The following is a 23983-nucleotide window of genomic DNA, read 5'->3' on the forward strand; positions in this document are numbered from 1 at the left end:
CATTGTTATGGGAGACGCACTGCATCCTGTCAGTAAGATAAGAGTTAAACCAAGACAAGGCTAAGTCTGACATACCAATACGTGTTTTGATACGCTCTAATAAAATATTATGATCGACGGTATCGAAAGCGGCGCTAAGATCAAGAAGCAGCAACATAGATGAAGCATCAGAATCCATCGTTAGCAATAGATCATTAGTCATTTTTGCGAGGGCTGTCTCCGTAGAGTGATTTGCCCTGAAACCGGATTGAAAAGGTTCACAGAGATTGTTAGTCACTAAGTGTTCATTTAGCTGCTGTGCAACAGTTTTTTCGAGAATTTTGGAAATAAACGGAAGGTGGGAGACCGGTCGGTAGTTTACCATGAGGTCAGGATCGAGGTTAGGTCTTTTGAGCAGAGGATGAATAACCGCTTTTTTGAATGCTAGGGGAACAGTGCCGGAGGAAAGTGATAAGTTTATAATATTTAACACTGATGGACCTAATAATACAAACAGTTCCTTGATAAGTTTCCCAGGAAGTGGGTCAAGTAAACATGTAAAAATTTTTAAATACCAGCAATTAAATGTTTAAGTTGTTTTTGCCTTGTTTGGTAGCAGTAGAAGTACATTACACCGTGTGGGGCAGCTGCAGGAAAGTAAGAATGACATTATTAAGGCATTATTTTGCCAGTAGACCTAGTTCCCTAAACAACAGGCCTGGGCTTGTTAGAAGCAACAGAGATTCATAGTAACGACTTTTCACTTCTTTCCAGTCTTTCTCAGGGAGTTGGCACCCCATGTTGAAGTCTGTCCTTGGTGGTCTTCCAGGGGTTAATTTAAGTATAATTGTGAGCATGTGTAACGACGTACTTGTTTTGGAGAATAAAACACAAATAAACAGGAAAGCTCAAATAAATTGAAAAAAAAAAAATTTTGTGAGAATAAAGTCAAAATATAGGTAAATGGAGTTATAATATTAATAGAAAAACATTACCAACACGGTAATGCTTCAAATGATCAAAATACTGTAAATATTACATGTTATCATGAATATGCCTGTCACTACATTATATACAGTACACACTTACATACAGTATGTATATGAAACACTGTTGCAGGTTTTTGTATGATTTCTAGAGGGCCTTATAGGCGGAATACATCCTATCCACATTACCTGCATTGTTAGCTGCCAGGTACTAAAATGTTTTTACTATTTAGAACTCACAGGAAAGGGAAATACTTTTTTCGTCTCACATAGAGATTGTGGATGATGGGATTTTTTTTTTTTTTTTTAAAGTGCAGTTTTCCTTTTAAGTTAATTTTTTTTTTAAATCATTTTGTTAAGTCTGCCATTCATATCTTGTGATGAAAGAGGGCCTGGTGTTTACATATGTCCTGTCAAGTGGTCAGCAGAATGATTCAGGGTTTGCCCAAAATGTGAAGAAATAACATTGCTCCTCCCTCTGTATCCTTGTGAAAAAGGTCTTACTGTTTTTCTCCCCGTTTTTGCTCTTCTCACCCACACAGATAAGTTGTTTGGAAAGAGGCTGCTGCAGGCTGGCAGACACGTCATGTCACATAAGTCTTGGATGAAAACGGTGCCCACGGAGAACTGTGATGTCCTCATGACATTTGCAGGTCATGCAGCCGAACATAATCATACTTTTATAAAATAAATGATAAATGGGTTATACTTGTATAGCGCTTTTCTACCTTCAAGGTACTCTAAGCGCTTTGACAGTATTTCCACATTCACCCATTCACACACACATTCACACACTGATGGCGGGAGCTGCCATGCAAGGCGCTAACCAGCAGCCACCAGGAGCAAGGGTGAAGTGTCTTGCCCAAGGACACACGGACGTGACTAGGATGGTAGATCCTTTATAGCGCTGGGATGCAGTAAATATTATTAATTCATTACTTGGATGACATTGGACTACCCTGTGTCATATCACACATACTAGTATTAGACTGTGTTTATTTGTACAAAAAATATGAATGTATATATCTTCATATTGAGTGTAAGGGGAAAAAAAGTGTTGAAACGTCACAGTTCCAATAATTCTTGACCAAGTTTCTACCAATTTTCCATACATATATTGTCATATCCTAGCACTTTTTGGAAACACTATCATTTATTAAAATCTAAATGATCCTGGTCATTTCCAGCATATTTATTTACACTATTTATAATTAATATTTTCGGAACGCAATGTCTTATATTTTGTCTGCTACTTTTTTGTGTCTTTTCAAGCTAAATGAAACCCTTAAAAATGCCCTAACATGCTGATTTTGGCCAGGGAGTGAACAATTATGGTCATAACTGCATATCTTCCAAAAGGAAAACCCTTTGGAAAAAACTCAGTAACACTAAAATGTGTTTAGTTTGTCCAATTATATTAAAGTACAGTGCATAACCTTTTCAACATAATTATACCAAATTATTGTGTGAACAGGCTTCTCCCTAATTACTGAGAGATATGTATGTAATAAAATGTAATGGGTTGAGCAATTATGAAAATAACAGACCATAAGAGGATGAACATGGTTCTCAAAGAATATTATATTGTAATCAAAATGCACTAGTCATGCTCTTTAGGGATATCGTACAAATCAGGGGTTTCCAAAGTGCCTTTTAAAAATAGATTTGAACAGGAAAGCTAAAATACATTGAAAAAAATAATAGGGAAATGCGAGAATAAAGTCGAAATACTCTGTAAATAAAGTTATAACATTAAGAGAAAAAGGTTATCTTCTAACTGCGATGAGGTGGCGACTTGTCCAGGGTGTACCCCGCCTTCTGCACGTATGCAGCTGTGATAGGCTCCAGCAACCCCCGCGACCCCGAAAGGGACAAGCGGTAGAAAATGGATTGGATTGGATAAGAGGATGAACATGGTTCTCAAATAATATTATATTGCAATCAAAATGCACTAGTCATGCTCTTTAGGGATTTAATACAATTCAGGGGTTTCCGAAGTGCCTTTTCAAAATACAATTAAATAGGAAAGCTAAAATACATTGAAAAAAGAATATGGAAATGCAAGAATAAAGTCGAAATACTAGGGACAAGCGGTAGAAAATGGATGGATCGTTATCTTACGAAAAAATGGTAACGTTTCAACAATAAAGGGGAATTTACATATTTAAAATAGGATTATGAGATAAAATGTTTATTTTAAAAGCATACTTTAAAAGTTTGAAAATATATATATATATATATATATATATATATATATATATATATATATATATATATATATATATATATATATATATATATATATATATATAATATCAAATAAATGAATAAATATATTTCAATCAATACTTTTATTTCAAACAAGTTGGGATACAAACAAAAGTTTGGGAAAAAGTCAAAATCTTAAAAGAAAAAATTGTCATTTTACAACAAAAGTTGTAATATGAGATGAAAAAAACATTTTAGATTATGTTATAGAAAATAACTTTTTTTTAAAGTTGTAATGTTATTAGAGAAAAACAGAACAACAAATTAAATTGCAACTTCTGGTAAAATTATGGGAAAAGTTATAATATTACAACAATAACATCCCAATATTGTTGGAATAAATGTTTTAGAATTTGAGCAAAATAAAGGAAATATTTGTAATTTGAAAAAACAGCAAATAGGGAAAAAAATAGGGATAATTGAGAATAAAATATCAGTAGGGTAATGTCATAATATTGAGAGAAAAAGTTGTAATCTCATGAGAAAAAGTTGTCATTTAAAGAAAACCTTTTTTTAAAGTTGTATCATTATGAGACACAAACAAAACCAACAATAAGTTGCAACTTTTGGTTGATAAGAAGTTATAATAACAATAAAGTGAATATATTGTGGGAATAAATTTGGTATATAATGAAAAAAAAAACAGCGAATAGGAAATAAAATAGTGGTCGTTTTCAAAGAATAAAGTATTGTAGGGTAATGCCATTATATGTTTTCTTTTTTACAACAATAAAGTGGTTTATTATGAGATGACATTTTTTTTCAAATGTTAAAGAAAAACAAAATCTTATTTTAAAGATTTTTTTTTTCTTTAAGTTGGCATGCTAAGAGGGACAAACAAAACAACAAAATATGTTGCAATTTTTGGAAAAAATTGTTTGGGAAAAAGTTTTATTATCACAACAATAACGTCAAAATATGGTGGGAATAAATTCCGCATATTATGAACAAAAACAGAATTGAAAAGAAGAAAGTTTAAATAATTGTAAATTTAAAAAGAAAACAGCAAAATAGAGTGTGATAAAAGTATAATATAAAGAGCAAAAGTTCATTGTAGTGATACGCTTTGTCAACTACAATACAAAGCTGAGATGTTTTTTTAAATTATTAATTTATCTTAGCATATTCACAAAAAGTAAAATATTAAAGTGGGTGCCCACATCTATAGATATTTGGTGAAAAAGTTTGGACACCCCTGATATAAATGGTTATATTTTTGGTATTGATTTATTCAAAACACGCGTACGGTTACAATGTGGGACATCATAGATTTACAGTTTCACATTTCAACATGTCTGAAATGTCTGAAAATGGTCATGGGAATAACAGGTCTTGAAAAGGTCATGGAAAAGCTTTGACCTCTCGTCTGGGAAATCGTGGGAAGGAACATGCTACTGCAAATTCAATTCTCGTAGCCATAGGCTGAAAGTCAGTGAACAGTATTTCCAACCAGTCTAAATCCACAAAGATTTTGGGGAAGCACAGCAGAGTAGTTTGTTTGTACATCACTTAACCTCCAGCTGCTTCTTCAGCACATAGGGACAGACGGCATGAGTACTTGGTAGCTCTGTGCACAGAGGTGCGTGCATGGGGCTCCTTGAAAAATTTATTTTTATCTTTCATCTCCACCACAGATACTACAGATGACCACACGTTGCTATGGCTACTCAACCACATCCGGCTGGGGATTCCAGAGCTCATCATTCAAATTCGTCATCATAAGCACACGCATGTCTACGCATTCTTCGTCACCGCCACCTATGAGAAGTAAGAACTCGCAAAGGAGGTTGTTTTGGATTCTTTGAAATTATGATTGTTTTGGAAAATTTGGGGAAAAGCCTTAAATAGTCTCATATTGTCACAATTTATACGGTTGCACTTAAAGAGGAACTACCCATTTTTTTCGAATTTTGCCTATCGTTCAAAATCATTATGAAAGACAAGAACACACGTCTTTTTTTTTTAAGGATTTTAAAGATGATAAAAATCGCTTGAAAATGGGAGTCACCGTTGTAGCCTTCAAAGCCCTCAAAAACAACTTCAAAATACCCTCCATCAACATTTTATATACACACTGCAATTATATATATAATGTAGTAACAGACACGTTCATAACAATCAAATCATAACAATATGTAATATGTACAATATTTACCAAATGTTGATCATTTTAATGATCTGCCAAGTCTTCTAATCATGGCAGAATTGATAACAGACAACGAAGATGACTATTTTTGGACAAATGAGGATTCACAATGTTGTATTTTTGAAGCTGAATATACTGAGAATGAACTACTGCTTCTAGAAGCGAGCACAAAGGAAGGTGAGACGTTGGAGCAGACGGAAGCCGAGAGACTGAGGTGAAAGTGACTTGACGCTATAAATGTGGAATTTGGAGACAAGCTATTTTGACATAAATGAAGTGCTTACCCAAATAAACCTGAAAAAACGTCCCCAGCCAGCTGGACTAAACGCACAACTGTCCATCGAGTAAGTCACTTTGATATTGATCATGATACACGCAGCACGTCATGCGTGTTATTAAAACTACAGTGCATACTCTGTCTGGCTAGCTGTTTACAATGAAAACATGAAATAATACTTTACAGATAATGTAATATGATTGTTCATGTTTTTCGGTCAGTTAGATTGGTGTCCTATCGCTGTGTTGTGCATTATAAATTTAAACATGTTTCGTGTTGTCGTAGAAGCTATCTTATCTCTTTCTGTAGTTAGCTTTTACGACTAATACCGTAGCATGCCAATATGTTACTATGCTACAAAAAGAGTTCTTTGGCGTTCGCTCTTACAATAACAATGTTGCTACAACTTGGTTATTATACAGGTTACGGAACACAAATGAAGTATTGTTGACAATTTTTTAATGCATTTTTAAAGTGATTTAGAGGTAGAATTGATTGCTCCCATTAGCTGCATTGCATTAAAATGCAAAAAAATAAATAAACCACTTTTGTCTTTTTGTCTCCAATAATAATTGTAAACGATAGGCAAAATTCCCAAAAAAGTGCAGTTCCCCTTTAACTTACATTCATTTTCTGTACTTCATTAGCTTCATTAGTTAGCTGGAACCTATCCAAGCTGACTTGGCAGTGTTTCCTGCAGGACTGCAATCTATTTGATAATATGTTTAGAAATACAAATGAACTTTCTTCTGATGCTTGTTAATATGGGTTTTTTTTCAGTCTTGTTTAAAACTGCCTGTGAGTTCTTTTAAATAGGGAATGGGCCCACATTTGTTGAGAAGTGTCATGTCAGAGTATCCAAAAGTCCCAATAAGACCAGAAAAAGGGCTTGAAAGTGCACGCGATTTCGCAATGCAATGTGGGGCCGCGGTAGCCATTTTTGCTGGCCAAAGTTTTATTTACATGGCTGTATTGTACCCGCGGTAATGTGCGAAAGAGCAACAAACTGGATTAAAATGGATTGTACAAAGTAAAAAAATCAAAGGACCGTAACAAGACAAACTGTACCCTATTCCTAAGGCTCGCTACCTCCAAAAAATAAGTAAAATGTTAAGTTAAGTTAATGTTAAAGTACCAATGATTGTCACACACACACTAGGTGTGGCGAAATTTGTCCTCTGCATTTGACTCATCCCCTGGAAGGTGAGGGGAGCAGTGGGCAGCAGCGGTGCCGCGCCCGGGAATCATTTTTGGTGATTTAACCCCCAACTCCAACCCTTGATGCTGAGTGCCAAGCAGGGAGGTAATGGGTCCCATTTTTATAGTCTTTGGTATGACTCGGCCGGGGTTTGAACTCACAACCTACCGATCTCAGGGCGGACAAGTGGAATTGATCCATATGAGCACGTCCAATACACACGAGATATGAGTAAGCTGCTGCCATTGGTCTCTTGTCAACGGAGTAAATTTTTATACCAATTTCAAAATGCGAAGACTGTTAAGGCTCATTGTCCTCCATTCACGGCTTTTATGTCTTCACCCCCACTTCATGAAGTGGGGGTGCCCAGCCTCATTTTACAAGCAGGTTTTCCTGAAAAACAAGCCCATTATTACTTTAAAATACTTTGATCACTGTGCTACTCCTTCAAAAATAATACTCATTCATTTTCATGCTTACCCATGACTAGAAGTAAACAGACGAAAAGCTTTTTTCCTAAATACTGTACATTGTTTTCAGCCCGCAGCTACTGTAGCTTGGCTAACGACAGCTGCGTTTCCATTACCCGTGGAAATGCGCAAAACCTAAATATCGCAATAAGAAACTGCTAATGGAGACACCCGTATTGCGAAAAACCTCTCAAATACCGCTAAAACATTTTTGTGCTCTCATGAGGTGGTTTTTGAGATGTTTCGATATTGAAGTGTTTCGCAAAATCATGATGGAAATACTTTTTTTGCATTTAGAGAGCACCTAAACACCGAACCAGAGGGGCGCCAATGCAGGACAACCGGGGCAGACGAGTCGTCTTGGTCTCGTTTCCGATCGGTCGGCCAGGGGCGAGCGAGGCGGCACCGCCGTACCGGGCCGTCTCTCAAGTCCCTCCGCCGCAATAGAGGCCGACCCGCAGGCTCGGAGAGACCCACATTCCCGAACAATGTCAAGGGGGCCGTAAGGACGTTGCCTTTGAGTGATCACCCGCTGTCTTCTTCTTCTATTGACATCACCAAGCAATGGTTGCAATATCTTCCTCAAAGTGGAGTCTCAAGGGACGAGATTTTACGTGAATTACGGCTCATGACGCAAAACACTCTTTAATGGAAACACCTACAATTCGCAAACGTACTTGAGCACCAATTTTAGAAATATAGCTTTTATTTTGCGAAAAACTGCAATGGAAACACAGCTATGAACAGCCTACTAAATGCTACGTCTGAAACAGAATAAAACATGCTTTGATCAGAGATGTCCGATAATGGCTTTTTTGCCGATATCCGATATTGTCCAACTCTCAATTACCGATTCCGATATCAACCGATACCGATATACAGTATACAGTTGTGGAATTAACACCTTATTATGCCTAATTTTGTTGTGATGCCCTGCTGGATGCATTAAACAATGTAACAAGGTTTTCCAAAATAAATCAACTCAAGTTATGGAAAAAAATGCCAACATGGCACTGCCATATTTATTATTGAAGTCACAAAGTGACAAAGTTTAACATGTCTCAAAACAGCAGCTTGGAATTTGGGACATGCTCTCTCTGAGAGAGCATGAAGAGGTTGAGTTGGGGGTGGGGGTGGGGTTTTTGGTAGGGGGTGTATATTGTAGCGTCCCGGAAGAGTTAGTGCTGCAAGGGGTTCTGGGTATTTGTTCTATTGTGTTTATGTTGTGTTACGGTGCGGATGTTCTCCCGAAATGAGTTTGTCATTCTTGTTTGGTGTGGGTTCACAGTGTGGCGCATATTTGTAATAGTGTTAAAGTTGTTTATACGGACACCCTCAGTGTACCTGTATGGCTGTTGACCAAGTATGCGTTGCATTCACTTGTGTGTGTGAATAGCCGTAGATATTATGTGACTGGGCCGGCACGCAAAGGAAGTGCCTTTAAGGTGTATTGGTGCTCTGTAATTCTCCCTACGTCCGTGTACACAGCGGCGTTTTAAAAAGTCATACATTTAAAAAACTTTGAAACCGATACCGATAATTTCCGATATTATATTTGAAAGCATTTATCGGCCGATAATTTCGGCAGCCCGATATTATCGGACATCTCTAGCTTTGATTCAAATTTACCCTTTTGAACACACCAACATGTACCAGGGGATGGCGTTAAAAGTCATGTTTGACCGTTTCACGGCTGCTATCCAGGCTATTTGCTGTCTCTTTATTAGCTCACTAACCCAAGTTTCTTGGCTTTGCTTTCAAGCTGGAAATAAGAATTATTTTCCCTTAAATGATCATGACAACCATTGTGGCAGTTAATGAAAATATCAAAACTTTAGCACAGTCTTCGTTCAGCCATGTAAATAAGCTATTCAGATGCCAGCAAGACCCACAACGCATTGCGTTTACGTCACACTTACAAGCCCTATATTTTTTGCTATTCGTTTCATTCATTTATTTTTTTCAATAATTTAGAGGGGCCTAAATACTTGTTAGATCTAGTGCCAAAGTCACTAAGTTGGCAACACTGAGCCCTCATACTATGTCTTCTTATTCTCTGGCAGACTGTCTTTATATTAGGTGTGTTAAAAGGCGGCATCACAATGCATACCGCCACCTATTATACAGAGTTGTAACGGCAGGCTCCATTCACAAACAGTCCCACTATAATGTGCCTATGAACAAGGGCAAACGTAGGCCTAAATCTATGAATGAATGTTCAGTGGGCTGCCACAAATGAATGAATAAACAGTATAGGGTTGTCCTGATACCAATAATTTGGTACAGGGACTTATGGTCCGGTGCAGCTAACATATGTAAACATATTTATTTATTCTAAAATTTGGTGGGTGCGACCTAAATACTTGTGCGCTCTATTGTCTGGAATGTATGGTATACAGCAGGGGTCACCAACCTTTTTGAAACCAAGAGCTACTTCTTGGGTACTGATTAATGCGAAGGGCTACCAGTTTGATACACACTGCTCAATTTACTTTTAACTCTATGTTATTATTAATAATTAATGATATTTACACTTAATTGAACGGTTTAAAAGAGGAGAAAACGTGACAAAAATGACAATTAAATTTTGAAACATAGTTTATCTTCAATTTCGACTCTTTAAAATCCAAAATTCAACCGAAAAAAAGAAGACAAAAAATAGCTAATTTGAATCTTTTTGAAAAAATTAAAAAAAATAATTTATGGAACATCATTAGTAATTTTTCCTGATTAAGATTAATTTTAGAATTTTGATGACATGTTTTAAATAGGTTAAAATCCAATCTACACTTTGTTAGAATATATAACAAATTGGACCAAGCTATATTTCTAACAAAGACAAATCATTATTTCTTCTAGATTTTCCAGAACAAAAATTTTAAAAGAAATTCAAAAGACTTTGAAATAAGATTTAAATTTGATTCTACAGATTTTCTAGATTTGCCAGAATTTTTTAAAATATTTTAATCATAATAAGTTTGAAGAAATATTTCACAAATATTCTTTGTCGAAAAAACAGAAGCTAAAATGAAGAATTAAATGAAAATTGATTTATTATTCTTTACAATAAAAAAATAAATTTATTTGAACATTGATTTAAATTGTCAGGAAAGAAGATGAAGGAATTTAAAAGGTAAAAAGGTATATGTGTTTAAAAATCCTAAAATCATTTTTAAGGTTGAATTTTTTTCTAAAATTGTCTTTCTGAAAGTTATAAGAAGCAAAGTAAAAAAATGTATGAATTTATTTAAACAAGTGAAGACCAAGTCTTTAAAATATTTTCTTGGATTTTCAAATTCTATTTGAGTTTTGTCTCTCTTAGAATTAAAAATGTCAGGCAAAGCGAGACCAGCTTGCTAGTAAATAAATACAATTTAAAAAATAGAGGCAGCTCACTGGTAAGTGCTTCTATTTGAGCTATTTTTAGAAAAGACCAGCGGGCTACTCATCTGGGGCCGTACTTATCAAGCTTCTCAGAATTACTCCTAAGAAGTCTGCTAAGAGTTGACTTAAGAGTAAATAAATTCTTCGCTGAAAGCTGCACTTAAAAGTTAGTTATCAAGCGTCTTACTCACACTTTCAGCGAAGTGTAGGACTGAATCTTAAGTGTCACACTCAGAGCTGAATTACGACATTACTATGTGCCGTAAATGGAATTTTAAGTGACGTCATTTCTGTGTCCATAGAAATGACCAATCACGGAAGGGAATCCGTTGTCTAAGAATAAATAAATATCTTGGAAATATTTAAGTGGACAATGGGAGTGTATATTTTGACAATAAACAACAAAATAATACAAAACAAACTAGTCCCCGCCGGCACTCACGCTACCGCTCCCTCTCTTCTGTCGCCCACACACTCACTGACGTCACTCACCTCACGGCCACATACATACGCTACTGTCATAACATTTTCTTTCCAATTCATTAATTAGGCAACTAATTTGAAACTGGTGTGGGTGGCTCTATATATACTAGCCCACTGCAGCCACATGCAGAAATCAACATGGAATCGAAAAGTATTAAATCTGTGACAAAAATAATACCCGCCCTGTCTAAACGATACCGTTTGATCAGCTGCTCGTCATCAAACAAATCCAGAACATCGTTCCGCTCCCTGAATGTTCGCGCACGTCTCTCTCGCCTCAGTGCCATCCCCTGCTGGCAACTCCTAACCACTTAAGACACCTCTGAAGGTCTCTTAAATATCGTGGAGAGTAGGAGTGATTCTTAGACTTAAGAACGTTGATAAAAAGCTTTTATTCTTAAGTTTGAGAGTAGGACTAAATTTCGCAAATTCTCAGGACTTAAGTGTAAAATGGCACTCTAAGAAGCTTGATAAGTACGGCCCCTGGTCCTTACGGGCTACCTGGTGCCCGCGGGCACCACGTTGGTGACCCCTGGTATACAGTATGATGTTATGTTGTTAAAGTCAGGAATATTACTGCTGTTCTCCACTGTGTCGAGCAGCGCTAATAAATCATTCTCTTATATTTAGCTCACAGTCTTTACATAGCAAATCACCATGCAAGCTGTTGTGATGCCTCAGCATTATTCCTCTCTTTCTGGCCGCAGGTTGTTTAAGTTTCACGCAGCACCCGGGTGGAACTATCTTGTTTGTTTGTAAGAAAGTGCCAGATGAGCCCAGGGACATTTTAATCTCAGCCTCGATCAAAGTGCATATTTAGAAATACACCCCAAGAGGTCAGGGTGGCACGCACGGTTTCATTTAGTCCTTCCTGCGCACTGTTGGCGGGAAATGGAATGAGATACAGCAAAATGGAAAGAAGCTAGGGAGTAGTAGTCATAAGGGGGGGGTTAAGGTGAAGATAACGGACAAGGAAAACATCTGTTAATTCCATAGGAGGAAGGGTACAGTTGGGTTTTAGATTAAATGCAATGGCAAAAAGATTGATGTGTGACGTGAAGCACACACACTCTCTCTCTCTTTTGCACACACACCTGCTGTCAGATGTTGACCTACATTCAGGGAATTTAACCCAGAAACAATTATATCCTTTCATAGTCACCTTGATAGATAACATGTCCTTTATTACTGTATTCTCCTGATGGATTGTATAAAAAAAAACATGTCCACTGCAAAGGACATGCATAATACACCGTGATGGAACCGGGATTGGCTGACTGACGTCAACATCGCCGGAATTGAAACCAAAATTAACATTACTTCCACATTTAATTGTAACTTTCGCCAGAGACTGGTGAAGTGTCTTTCTGGTCTTGCCGTCCCGGGCCAAGAGACGACGCGGCTGCGTAGTTGGATCAAAAGAGACGTCAGAGACGCTTTGCTGAACAAAAAGTTGCTTATTACAAGCGAGCGTCATTCAAACAGGTCTGCAGTACCCGGAGGAATCGTAGTCAAAAGTGGAGGATTCCTAACTCGAGAAGCCAAACCATCAGTTTATATATTCCTTCTTTCTCTGTCTGGGTGTGCGCTAAGTCCAAACAGCCCCACCTGACCATTCAAGGAGATGTTTGTGTGTAGTGGCTGGAAAACAACAGATGTATAACATAACTTGTAGAATTGGCGTTTAAGGTAAACATGGAATCTCTCTGCCAGAACACAGCTATAACGTTGGCATTCCAAAGCCTGGTTTAATTGCTTCTTTTCGGGAGAGAACAAATTCCAGTCCACATATCTAAGGCTCTTTCTCAACCATTATTCACTCCGACCTGATGGTTTGCAGCCTCCAAGTTGGATATAAACATTCACCATATGTTGAACATAATATGAGTCAATTCATTCACTTCACTGGAAAGGAGAATGGGCGACAATAAAGGATTTGTTGTAGTGGTTGATTTAAGGACATAATTCACCACACCTGTTACTTGACTTTGTCATCATTATTCACTGTATTGTTCGATTGTGCACATAACAATGTTGTTCTGGTTTAACATTCATATATGCAGTTAAGAGCGAGTAATTCGGCGCGTCCCCTTTAAGTGGCCGTCAGGAGATTCTCCCAAAGGTGGGGGTTTGTTGTTCCCGCCATTTTTGAGTGTGTGTGATGTTGGCGTTTATTCTAGTTTTGGAGGAATAAACGACGCACACGTTTTTGTGTGTCAAACGATACTTCAAGTTGTCTTGCTTTCACGCTACAAGCGCAACATTGTACACATTTTTAATAATATTGTAGCAACGGGATTACTATGTATAGTTCTGAGCTGTGATTCAGAGGTTGGGCTTTAAGGGGCAGTAGCATTTGCCTGCTAGTTAGAGCCAATCCAAGAAGAGTCGCTGAGTTGCAATGACCTAAGGCTAACTACGACTAAAGATTTTTTTATTTGTTAGTCTTTGTCCATCGATGACGATCAGTCGAATCTTTGGCGTTTTGTTTTTTTTCAAGATAAATAAATAGATGGTGATATACACTACCGTTCAAAAGTTTGGGGTCACATTGAAATGTCCTTATTTTTTAAGGAAAAGCACTGTACTTTTCAATGAAGATATCTTTAAACTAGTCTTAACTTTAAAGAAATACACTCTATACATTGCTAATGTGGTAAGTGACTATTCTAGCTGCAAATGTCTGGTTTTTGGTGCAATATCTACATAGGTGTATAGAGGCCCATTTCCAGCAACTATCACTCCAGTGTTCTAATGGTACAATGTGTTTGCTCATTGGCTCAGAAGGCTAATTGATGATTAGAAAACCCTTGTGCAATCATGTTCACACATCTGAAAACAGTTTAGCTCGTTACAGAAGCTACAAAACTGACCTTCCTTTGAGCAGATTGAGTTTCTAGAGCATCACATTTGTGGGGTCAATTAAACGCTCAAAATGGCCAGAAAAAGAGAACTTTCATCTGAAACTCGACAGTCTATTCTTGTTCTTAGAAATGAAGGCTATTCCACAAAATTGTTTGGGTGACCCCAAACTTTTGAACGGTAGTGTATAGTACTGTATACTGACTGGTTACCAGGTGTCAGTAATGTTACGTAGATTTGCTCTAGCACAGTGGTCCACAACCACCGGTCCATGACATATTTTCTACAGGGCCGCCCAGAAACATTAAATAATTTAGAAACGACCGCATTTTCTCAGACTAAATTTTCGCCCATCCCGCCAGACACACCAATAAGCTTGTTTATATATGTATAATAAAACTCTTGATAAGAAGTCGCCATTTGTTATGTTTGTTGTATATTTGTTACATGGGACAATGCACATCAATGAACATATAACATGTATTGTGCCAGATTGTAGCCAAAGGCTAATTTCCATCTGTAGTCCCTGGCAGGCAAAAGGTATATACAACAAGGTCCATACAAAGTTAAGTTAGACAGCACCAACATCATACATAAACAGTACAACAAAATACACAGACTCAAAAATTTTATGAAATGGAGACCCCTATAAAACAGTAAGTTTATGATTGACCTCAACTCAGGACAGATCAAGAATAAAGTCACCATAGTAGGTGAATGGCAAAGTGCTAAAGTGCAACTGTGCTAAATTGTTGCATATAATAAGTGTGCTGAAGGAAGAAAAGACACATTTAATTTGGCCTAGTAAATTAAAGTGCTCTTATTATTGCATATAGCCTTATTGCACTAGTAGTTAGCATTAACAAGACATGTTTATGCATGGTCAATTGCACCATAAAAGCATACATAATCTATGTGCGAAATATTGAACAAAAGATGAATACATTATTTTTAGAATAGACTCCATAGAGCAGACCTGGGCATTGTACGGCCCGCGGGCCGCATCCGGCCCTTTGCGCATCCCTGTCCGGCCCGCGTGAGGCCAATCATAAATTACAAAATAAATTTCAAAAAGTATCTATGTCGAGTGTGCAATACAACGGTGCTGCTTTTGTTTTGAAAAGCGTTATTTGTATTACTTCCGTGTGGACGTATGCGCGTGTGCGATTGTGAGTGAATTGAACGGCGCAATTACAAATTACAAAATAAAGTTTAAAAAACATCTATGTCGTGCGCGCAATACAACTGTGCTGCTTTTATTTTGAAATGTGTTATTTATGCCGTATGTCCGGGGGGAACCTGTGAGTGAAGGTGCATAGAGACAAGTGATGAGACGCTAAAAAAAGAAAAGTTGATGAGGAATGGCGTGTTTCCAACAAGACATGGACTGCCAAGTATTTCTTTACATAAATTAATGGTAAAGCCATGTGCTTAATGTGTGGTACACAGGTTGCTGTGTTTAAATATCATTTTAATCGCCACTACACGAAGAAACACGAGGGAAAATACCGGAATGTGTCTGATGAAGCGCGCGCAAGGGAGGCTGATGCGTTGATGGTAAAACTGCAAACCCAACAAGGACTTTGTGCCATATTTCACACCCCCAGAGATGCAGCCGTCAGGACAAGTTTCGTCATTTCTCACAAAAGCGCCAGAAAAAGTAAGGCGTTTTCTGACGGAGAGTTTATTAAGGAGTGCTTATTGGACTTTGTTGCGCTGATAATGCCCGGAGACATGGACTGTTTTTCGCTAACTTTGGATGAGAGCTCTGATGCAGTCAATTAAAGAGACAACCACAGGTAATGACTTGTTCACAGAGGTAAATGCGTGTTGGGACAAGCTGGCAGGTGTGACAATCCAATCCACTTTATTTATATAGCACATTTAAACAACAAAATGTTTCCAAAGTGCTGCACAACAATATTACAAACAATATTCAAATATTATCCTTAGCTCCACCAATGACTGAATAAAAAGAAAAAACAATTACATATAAAACCAATATAAAAAACAATATAAAATAAATATGATTAAAAACTATTTTTAACAACAGATGGTTGTCCAAATCTGATGGGGAAAAATGTTGGATAATGCAGGATAAAGTGACCATCAAAAGCAATCTGCTTTTGTATAAAGTTAAGTTAGGTTAAATTAAATTATTATTATTATTATTAATTATTATTATTATTATCATCATTATTATTTATCTTACGGTATATCAAAAATAATATTGAGCAAAATTTAATTGAAATATTGTCGTGTGGCCCTCCAGCAGTGCTCGGGTTGCCTATGCGGCCCCCGGTGAAAATTAATTGCCCACCCCTGCCATAGAGTGTCATAGAAATACATTGGAAATAATGGCAAGTATATTTACTTTTATTATATACCTATACTCTTGTACTTGAAAATGACGTACCGAAAATGAGTAAAAAACTTAAGTCTTTGTAGAGCTTTTTTGTAAAGGGAAAAAGGCTAGGGCTCCCACTGATAAAACATAATGGTGAGTTATATATTTCATGCACCTATTTTTGCTGTATTTATCTGCCACACTTGAACGGTGGAAGGCCGTTCCGTGAAAATAATGCCTACATTAAACCGGTGCCTGCAGAAAAAAAGGCTGGCGACTCCAGTTAAGCACTTAAACGTGAATATTCGCAAGTTATTTAAAAGGTACTTACAAAATGAATAAAATAAATTAACAAAATAAAGATGTGATTTGCACCCTTTTTAACCTGCAAAAAGGCTAAACCACTAGGGATGTAACGGTATTGTAGATAACACGGTATTGCGGTTTCAAAGTCTTCACGACAATACTTTGACGCATATCAAACAAAAACATGGTGTGTAGTTTTTTTCTGGCGCTTTAGCGTTGGCCGGGTCTGAAAATAAACTAGATCTCCCAGGATCCTCTGCACAGTGCGGGGCGACAACGTGGGGGGTGTACTGTGTTTTGTAGTGTATGAGAGGATTTGTTTTTTTGGCCATTTCCTGAAAAAATAATCAAAATCAGTCCATAACTGTTTGAGTTATGTTGCTAACATACACACAAACAAACCTTGGCAAAAACATAACTTTTTTGGCGGAGGTAAGAAAATCTGCGTTCTGCAAAGCAAAGCGCGCCACTTTTGTCTTGAGCGTTTTCAAGCCGACACAGAGCCAGTCGGTCAAGTTGCACCGCATGGAGGTAATCACCAAAAAAACCTGTACACCGCGGGAAATAGGAGTAAACTGAGGAGATAAATACTTTCCGGGTCGTCCTCACCAGTTCCAGGTCCGAAACGGCTGTCAAAGTGTCCCAACTTGTCGAATTACAGTATATTCTTAGTCATCTACTTTTCAGGTGAAAAGCATGATTTATGATCTGCAATAAACTTACAGGGAGCAAGGAAGCAAGAAAACAGCAGACCACTCGATGATGTAAACACAGGCACACCCGGAAGTGATCACGGCGCCGCTCAAAATAGTTCTGCGTTAGCACTTATAACAATATTACTAATACTTGGTTAAAATTCAAGTCACAAAATGTAAATGGAGTATTGTTGGCGCTGTTTAAATTGTTATTTGTTGGACTTTATGGGCGTAATAGTGGAGCTCTCATTGGCTCCGCTGTAAGTGGACTTTTATTTACGTTTATTTAATATTCATAATGCATTAAAAAAAAATCCATCTGTCATCATGTCATTCATAATGATTGTAAACGATAGGCAAAATTCCCAAAAAGTGCAGTTCCCCTTTAAGCACTTTGAACGTTTTTTTAATATACCGGTATATATCGGATACCAGTATTCAAACTAAAAATACAGCAGTATCAGTTGTGGTCCATATCGCCCAGCCCTAATCCACATAAACCACAGAATGTGAGGTCCTGGGTGTGGCGCACCACTAAAAAGACATCAAACTTGACTAAATAGAGGAAGTAAAAGTTGTAACAAGGTTTCCATATGTGAATCTACGGAAGGATTATTACCTTTTCAGGAAGAGAACTACACCTCTGGTGTAAGGGACTCACGCTGTGTGGAATTTTTGGCAAGTTTCTCCGAGATCGCCATACAATTACTTCAATTTATTACAATACTTCAATGTTTTGATTTTAAACAGGAAGTCACTGTGGGCCTATGAATATTTTCATTCGAGACATTTTATGGATTGCAACTACTGTTCAGATTGTCTTCGAAGACGTGAGACTTCATCACTTCATGCTCACAGGCAGGACTGTTTTAGTCTGAGAGCCTGGACTCCTCTTCCTCCTATCCAGGAGAGGCAAAAAGCCGCTGCCTGACCTGGGCTCAGAAAATCTGCAGAGACTCCTCCCTGGAATATAAAGACAGTATAACATACATCCATGAACGTGGATGCATATGCAAAAAGTGCAATATATTTATCTGTACCGTAATCTATTTATTTATATCGGCACCTTATTTATTTTTTATCCTGCACTACCATGAGCTAATGCAACAAAATGTCGTTCTTATCTGTACTGTAAAGTTCAAATTTGAATGACAATAAAAAGGAAGTCTAAGTCTAAGTCTGTTGCAGGATCCACAGTATTTATCCTTGAAAGGCGAGGGGACTTGCCCAGACAAAAATGGTCTCGCTCTATTGTGGTGCAAAACAACTGTTTTTTTAAATACACTGGAGTGAGATCGCTGCCAGCACAACAACAGCCATTAGAATGGAGTTAATCTCGTTAGCATTCCATTCAGTCATATTCGACTAGTCCAGGGTGTCTCCAGCCATGACCCTAATAAGAACAAGCAGTATAGCGATACTGATTCTAGGATTTCTTGCTTGAAATGCAAACAAAATGCTATGAACTGCATCCTCTTACAGTTCTGCCTCAGTTTAGTTTTTTTCCTCTCAACCTTTATCGGTATGTTCCTGCCCTGTAAGCTGTTACACACAAGCTCACGCTTTTCCTGCTATAATCCATCGTGGTGTTGAACACACGTTGTGTTGTTTTTCCAAGAGCTGGAGGTGCATGATAGATGGATGTTGCAGACTCAACTAGGCTTTATTTGTGTGTGTGTGTGTGTGTGTGTGTGTGTGTGTGTGTGTGTGTGTGTGTGTATGGGCAAACATGTGAAGAGGAGAGGTGTGCTGACAGCGTGTAGGGAAGAGAAGATGTGCGGCTGCATTATTACTGCTGATTTCAGCCTCTGGGAAGGACAGAGGGTGAGGAGGAAAGGATGATAGGATAAAGGGGGGAGGAAAAGAGCCCGAGATATAAAAAGGATGAAGAGGGAGGGAGGATGAGGGCGGCAGGAAATAGAACGACTGGGGGGGTTGAAGGGAAATTAAGAAAGCACAGAAGACTCAGAAAAACAATCATTCTACAGAAGGAAAGCTCTGCCAGTGAATGTGACTGCAGTCATTTACAACACCGGCAATTAACAGCAATAGCAGTATGGCTGAGAGAATATTGCATTTTTGTTCAATATGCAATTATTGTTATCTTGGGGAAGCAGAAGCGAAGGCAGTTTGTTTGTATGCTCTCTTACACTACACTCACCATATACTGTAGACTTGTTTGCCTTTGTAGCTTTGTACAGTACATGCTAGTGTTGTCCCGATACCAATATTGTAGTACCGGTACCAAAATGCTTTTCTGTACTTTTCTAAATAAAGGGGACCACAAAAAATGTCATTATTGGCTTTATTTTAACAACAAATCTTACAGTACATCAAACATATGTTTCTTATTGCAAGTTTGTCCTTAAAGGCCTATACTGAAACCCACTACTACCGACCACGCAGTCTGATAGTTTATATATCAATGATGAAATCTTAACATTGCAACCCATGCCAATACGGCCGGGTTAACTTATAAAGTGCAATTTTAGATTTCCCGCTAAACTTCAGAGTTTTCATCTCAAAATTCCATAGTATTCTGGACATCTGTGTAGGTGAATCTTTTGCAATTTGTTTAATGAACAATGAAGACTGCAAAGAAGAAAGTTGTAGGTGGGATCGGTGTATTAGCGGCGGACTACAGCAACACAACCAGGAGGACTTTGACTTGGATAGCAGACGCGCTATCCGACGCTAGCCGCCGACCGCACGGATGATCGGGTGAAGTCCTTCGTCGCGTAGGTGGATAGCTAATGTTTTTAGCATAGCTCTGTGAGGTCCCGTTGCGAAGTTAGCTTCAATGGCGTCGTTAGCAACAGCATTGTTAAGCTTCGCCAGGCTGGAAAGCATTAACCGTGTATTTACATGTCCATGGTTTAATAGTATTGTTGATTTTCTGTCTATCCTTCCAGTCAGGGGTTTATTTCTTTTGTTTCTATCTGCAGTTAAGCCCGATGCTATCACGTTAGCTCAGTAGCTAAAGTGCTTCGCCGATGTATTGTCGTGGAGATAAAAGTCACTGTGAATGTCCATTTCACGTTCTCGACTCTCATTTTCAAGAGGATATAGTATCCGAGGTGGTTTAAAATACAAATCCGTGAGCCACAATAGAAAAAGGAGAGAGTGTGGAATCCAATGAGCCAGCTTGTACCTAAGTTACGGTTAGAGCGAAAAAAGATGCGTCCTGCACTGCACTCTAGTCCTTCACTCTTATGTTCCTCATCCACGAATCTTTCATCCTGGCTCAAATTAATGGGGTAATCGTCGCTTTCTCGGTCCGAATCGCTCTCGCTGCTGGTGTAAACAATGGGGAAATGTGAGGAGCCTTATAACCTGTGACGTCACGCTACTTCTGGTACAGGCAAGGCTTTTTTTATCAGTGACCAAAAGTTGCGAACTTTATCGTCGATGTTCTCTACTAAATCCTTTCAGCAAAACTATGGCAATATCGCGAAATGATCAAGTATGACACATAGAATGGATCTGCTATCCCCGTTTAAATAAAAACAATTAATTTCAGTAGGCCTTTAAATAATACAGTGGAGAAACAGCCATCCATCCATTTTCAACCGCTTGTCCCTTTCTGGGTCGCAGGGGAGGGGGGTCGCTGGAGCCTATCTCAGCTGCATTAGGGCGGAAGGCGGGGTACACTCTGGACAAGTCGCCACCTCCTCGCAGAGCCAACACAGATAGACAGACAATATTTACACTCACATTCACACACTAGGGCCAATTTAGTGTTGCCAATCCACCTATTCCCAGGTGCATGTCTTTGGAGGTGGGAGGAAGCCGGAGTACCCGGATGGAACCCACGCAGTCACGGGGAGAACATGCAAACTCCACACAGAAAGATCCCGAGCCCGGGATTGAACTCAGGACCTTCGTATTGTGATGCAGACGCACCAACCCCTCTAATATACATTTTTAAAAAACGAAATTAGATTTTGTGATGCTAAAAAATATCGATGTAATCATAGTAGTATCGACTAGATACGCTCCTGTACTTGGTATCATTACAGTGGATGTTAGGTGTAGATCCACCAATGGCGTTTGTTTATATTGTAGCGTCCCGGAAGAGTTGGTGCTGCAGGGAGTTCTGGGAATTTTTTCTGTAGTGTTTATGTTGTGTTGCGGTGCAAATATTCTCCCAATTGTCATTGTTGCTTAGTGTGGTTTCACTATACGGCACATGCTTATGACAGTGTTGGCGTTGTTCATACGGCCACCCTTAGTGTGACATGTATGGCTGTTGACTAAGTATGCCCTTCATTCACTTGCGTGTAGTGTGCTCAAAGTTAAGACAGTATATGGTTAATGATCGAACATAGCCAAATCTTGTCTTGACTTTGACCGACTATAGATCATTTTTAACACATCCGATATTATGACACCGGTGAGCTGCGGTAAGTAGTGAAGCATGAATACTTATCACTTGTCCTACAGGCATGATGCTTGAAAGAAATGTACTATATTTTTCGCCATGGACACAAGGATTAGGGATTTAGAAGTAATTACAACACTGCGAATAGACATTAGCCGCTCTTCCTGAGGGTGTTTCAGTGTTATAACTTCACCTTTATCTTTAGTTATTAAGCCAAAATTTTTCCGTTCTCCCTTTTCTGTCTACACACTGTGTCTGCTTGTAAGAAGTCTGTGATTGTGTACTGCTGCGAACATGCTCGTCTTCATGACACGACGTGACGACGACGACGGGTGGGGTACCGGTACTTTTTAGAGGCGGTATAGTACTGAATATTCATTCATTCATTTTTATTTATCTCTTTCATTGATGTGCATCTTTGATAGACAATTATACCACAATTATTCAGTTATACAGTGACACATCAATGCCTGAGAAGGAGCAGGATGAAGAAAAATCTTTTATTTTCCTGCCCCCTTCAACATAATACGTAGTCTTACTTAATGATATATAAACCAACAATTACATCCAAATATAACGAAAACAAACAAAAAAACACAAGTGCAAAACTTCATGAAGTACAAACCGAACAAAAAAACAAAAGAAGTAATATACGCCTCACGGGATGATACAAAACAAATACAAAACCAGGCAAAAAATAAGTAAAATAATAAATATAAAGCAATATGATTCATTAGTATCGCGGTGCTATACTAATACCGGTATACCGTACAACCCTGGTACATGCCCAGGCAAAAAAACTCAAACAGGTCACAGGTGAGGAGAGTCCTTTAGGTCAAAGTTCACCAGTGAATCCCCCCAAGAATGCTTTGTATATGTTATTTTTGTATTGCTTGCAAGGATGCAGAAGCCACAATAAAGGATAGGATAGACTTTAATTTATCCAAGCAGTGCCATCTTGGGAAAAGGTTGAACACAGTTTTTGGGAAAGTATCCGGACAGGACATCGCTAAGTTGGTTCCGCTTATTTTGACTATACCCATCGAACAACTCACTAAGTCCGAGTCCATTGTGTTATTCGCAGGGGCGCAGCTACTCACTTTTTAAAGTGATATGCAAAGACATCACAGACGCACTCTCCTCGCCATGCAACCCCCTCTCCAGGCACCCTAACCCGTATAGTGAAGTAAAGTGAATTATATTTATATAGCGCTTTTCTCAAGTGACTCAAAGTGCTTTACATTGTGAAACCCAATATCTAAGTTATTTTTTTTTAAACCAGTATGGGGCACTGGGAGCAGGTGGGTAAAGTGTCTTGCCCAAGGACACAACGGCAGTGATTAGGATGGCGGAAGCGGGGATCGAACCTGCAACCCTGAAGTTGCTGGTACGGCCGCTCTACCAACCGAGCTATACCGCCCCATAAATTAGTGCCACATACTGTATGTCGACATGTGTTTTTGTTTTTTCAACTTCCTCGTTATTGCTAATCAGCTTGAAATGACAACAGCAACATAACTACTATTTAGTTACACAGCAATAACATTGGCACACAGTGACTTCCTGTTCAGTGTAAAATAAGAGTCAAAATAAAAGCACGGTAATATTAACCTGGATTCTACACAATAAGGCAGGATGACTGTGCACAAATCAGCCTTTTAATGTAGTCAGCAAGAAACAGAAAAATACACACAAAAGCATGTTAATGTGCACTACTTATGATTATGATGGTTATATTATAGATATGTGTATGTGTAATTGTACAAACCCCGTTTCCATATGAGTTGGGAAATTGTGTTACATGTAAATATAAACGGAATACAATGATTTGCAAATGCTTTTCAACCCATATTTAATTGAATGCACTACAAAGACAAGATATTTGATGTTCAAACTCATAAACTATTTTTTTTTGCAAATAATAATTAACTTAGAATTTCATGGCTGCAACACGTGCCAAAGTAGTTGGGAAAGGGCATGTTCATTACTGTGTTACATGGCCTTTCCTTTTAACAACACTCAGTAAACGTTTGGGAACTGAGGAGACACGTTTTTTAAGCTTCTCAGGTGGAATTCTTTCCCATTCTTGCTTGATGTACAGCTTAAGTTGTTCAACAGTCCGGGGGTCTCCGTTGTGGTATTTTAGGCTTCATAATGCGCCACACATTTTCAATGGGGGACAGGTCTGGACTACAGGCAGG

The 23983-nt window shown here is 38.3% G+C and overlaps 1 protein-coding gene across 2 annotated transcripts in view; it reads left to right on the forward strand.

Annotated features, from left to right (window-relative positions):
• Positions 1–23983, forward strand: part of ano8b (anoctamin 8b) — a 138410-nt gene that overhangs the window by 69442 nt on the left and 44985 nt on the right. The window contains exons 2-3 of one of the 2 annotated variants that reach the window (XM_062028398.1): positions 1508–1618; positions 4868–5000. The exons of the other annotated variant lie outside the window; for it this stretch is intronic. Coding sequence (XP_061884382.1) covers positions 1508–1618; positions 4868–5000 — 244 coding nt within the window. The remainder of the gene's footprint in view (positions 1–1507; positions 1619–4867; positions 5001–23983) is intronic. 2 annotated transcript variants of the gene reach the window in all.

This window comes from Entelurus aequoreus, linkage group LG19 (assembly GCF_033978785.1).
Source record: "Entelurus aequoreus isolate RoL-2023_Sb linkage group LG19, RoL_Eaeq_v1.1, whole genome shotgun sequence".
In the NCBI taxonomy this organism is placed as follows: Eukaryota; Metazoa; Chordata; class Actinopteri; order Syngnathiformes; family Syngnathidae; genus Entelurus; species Entelurus aequoreus.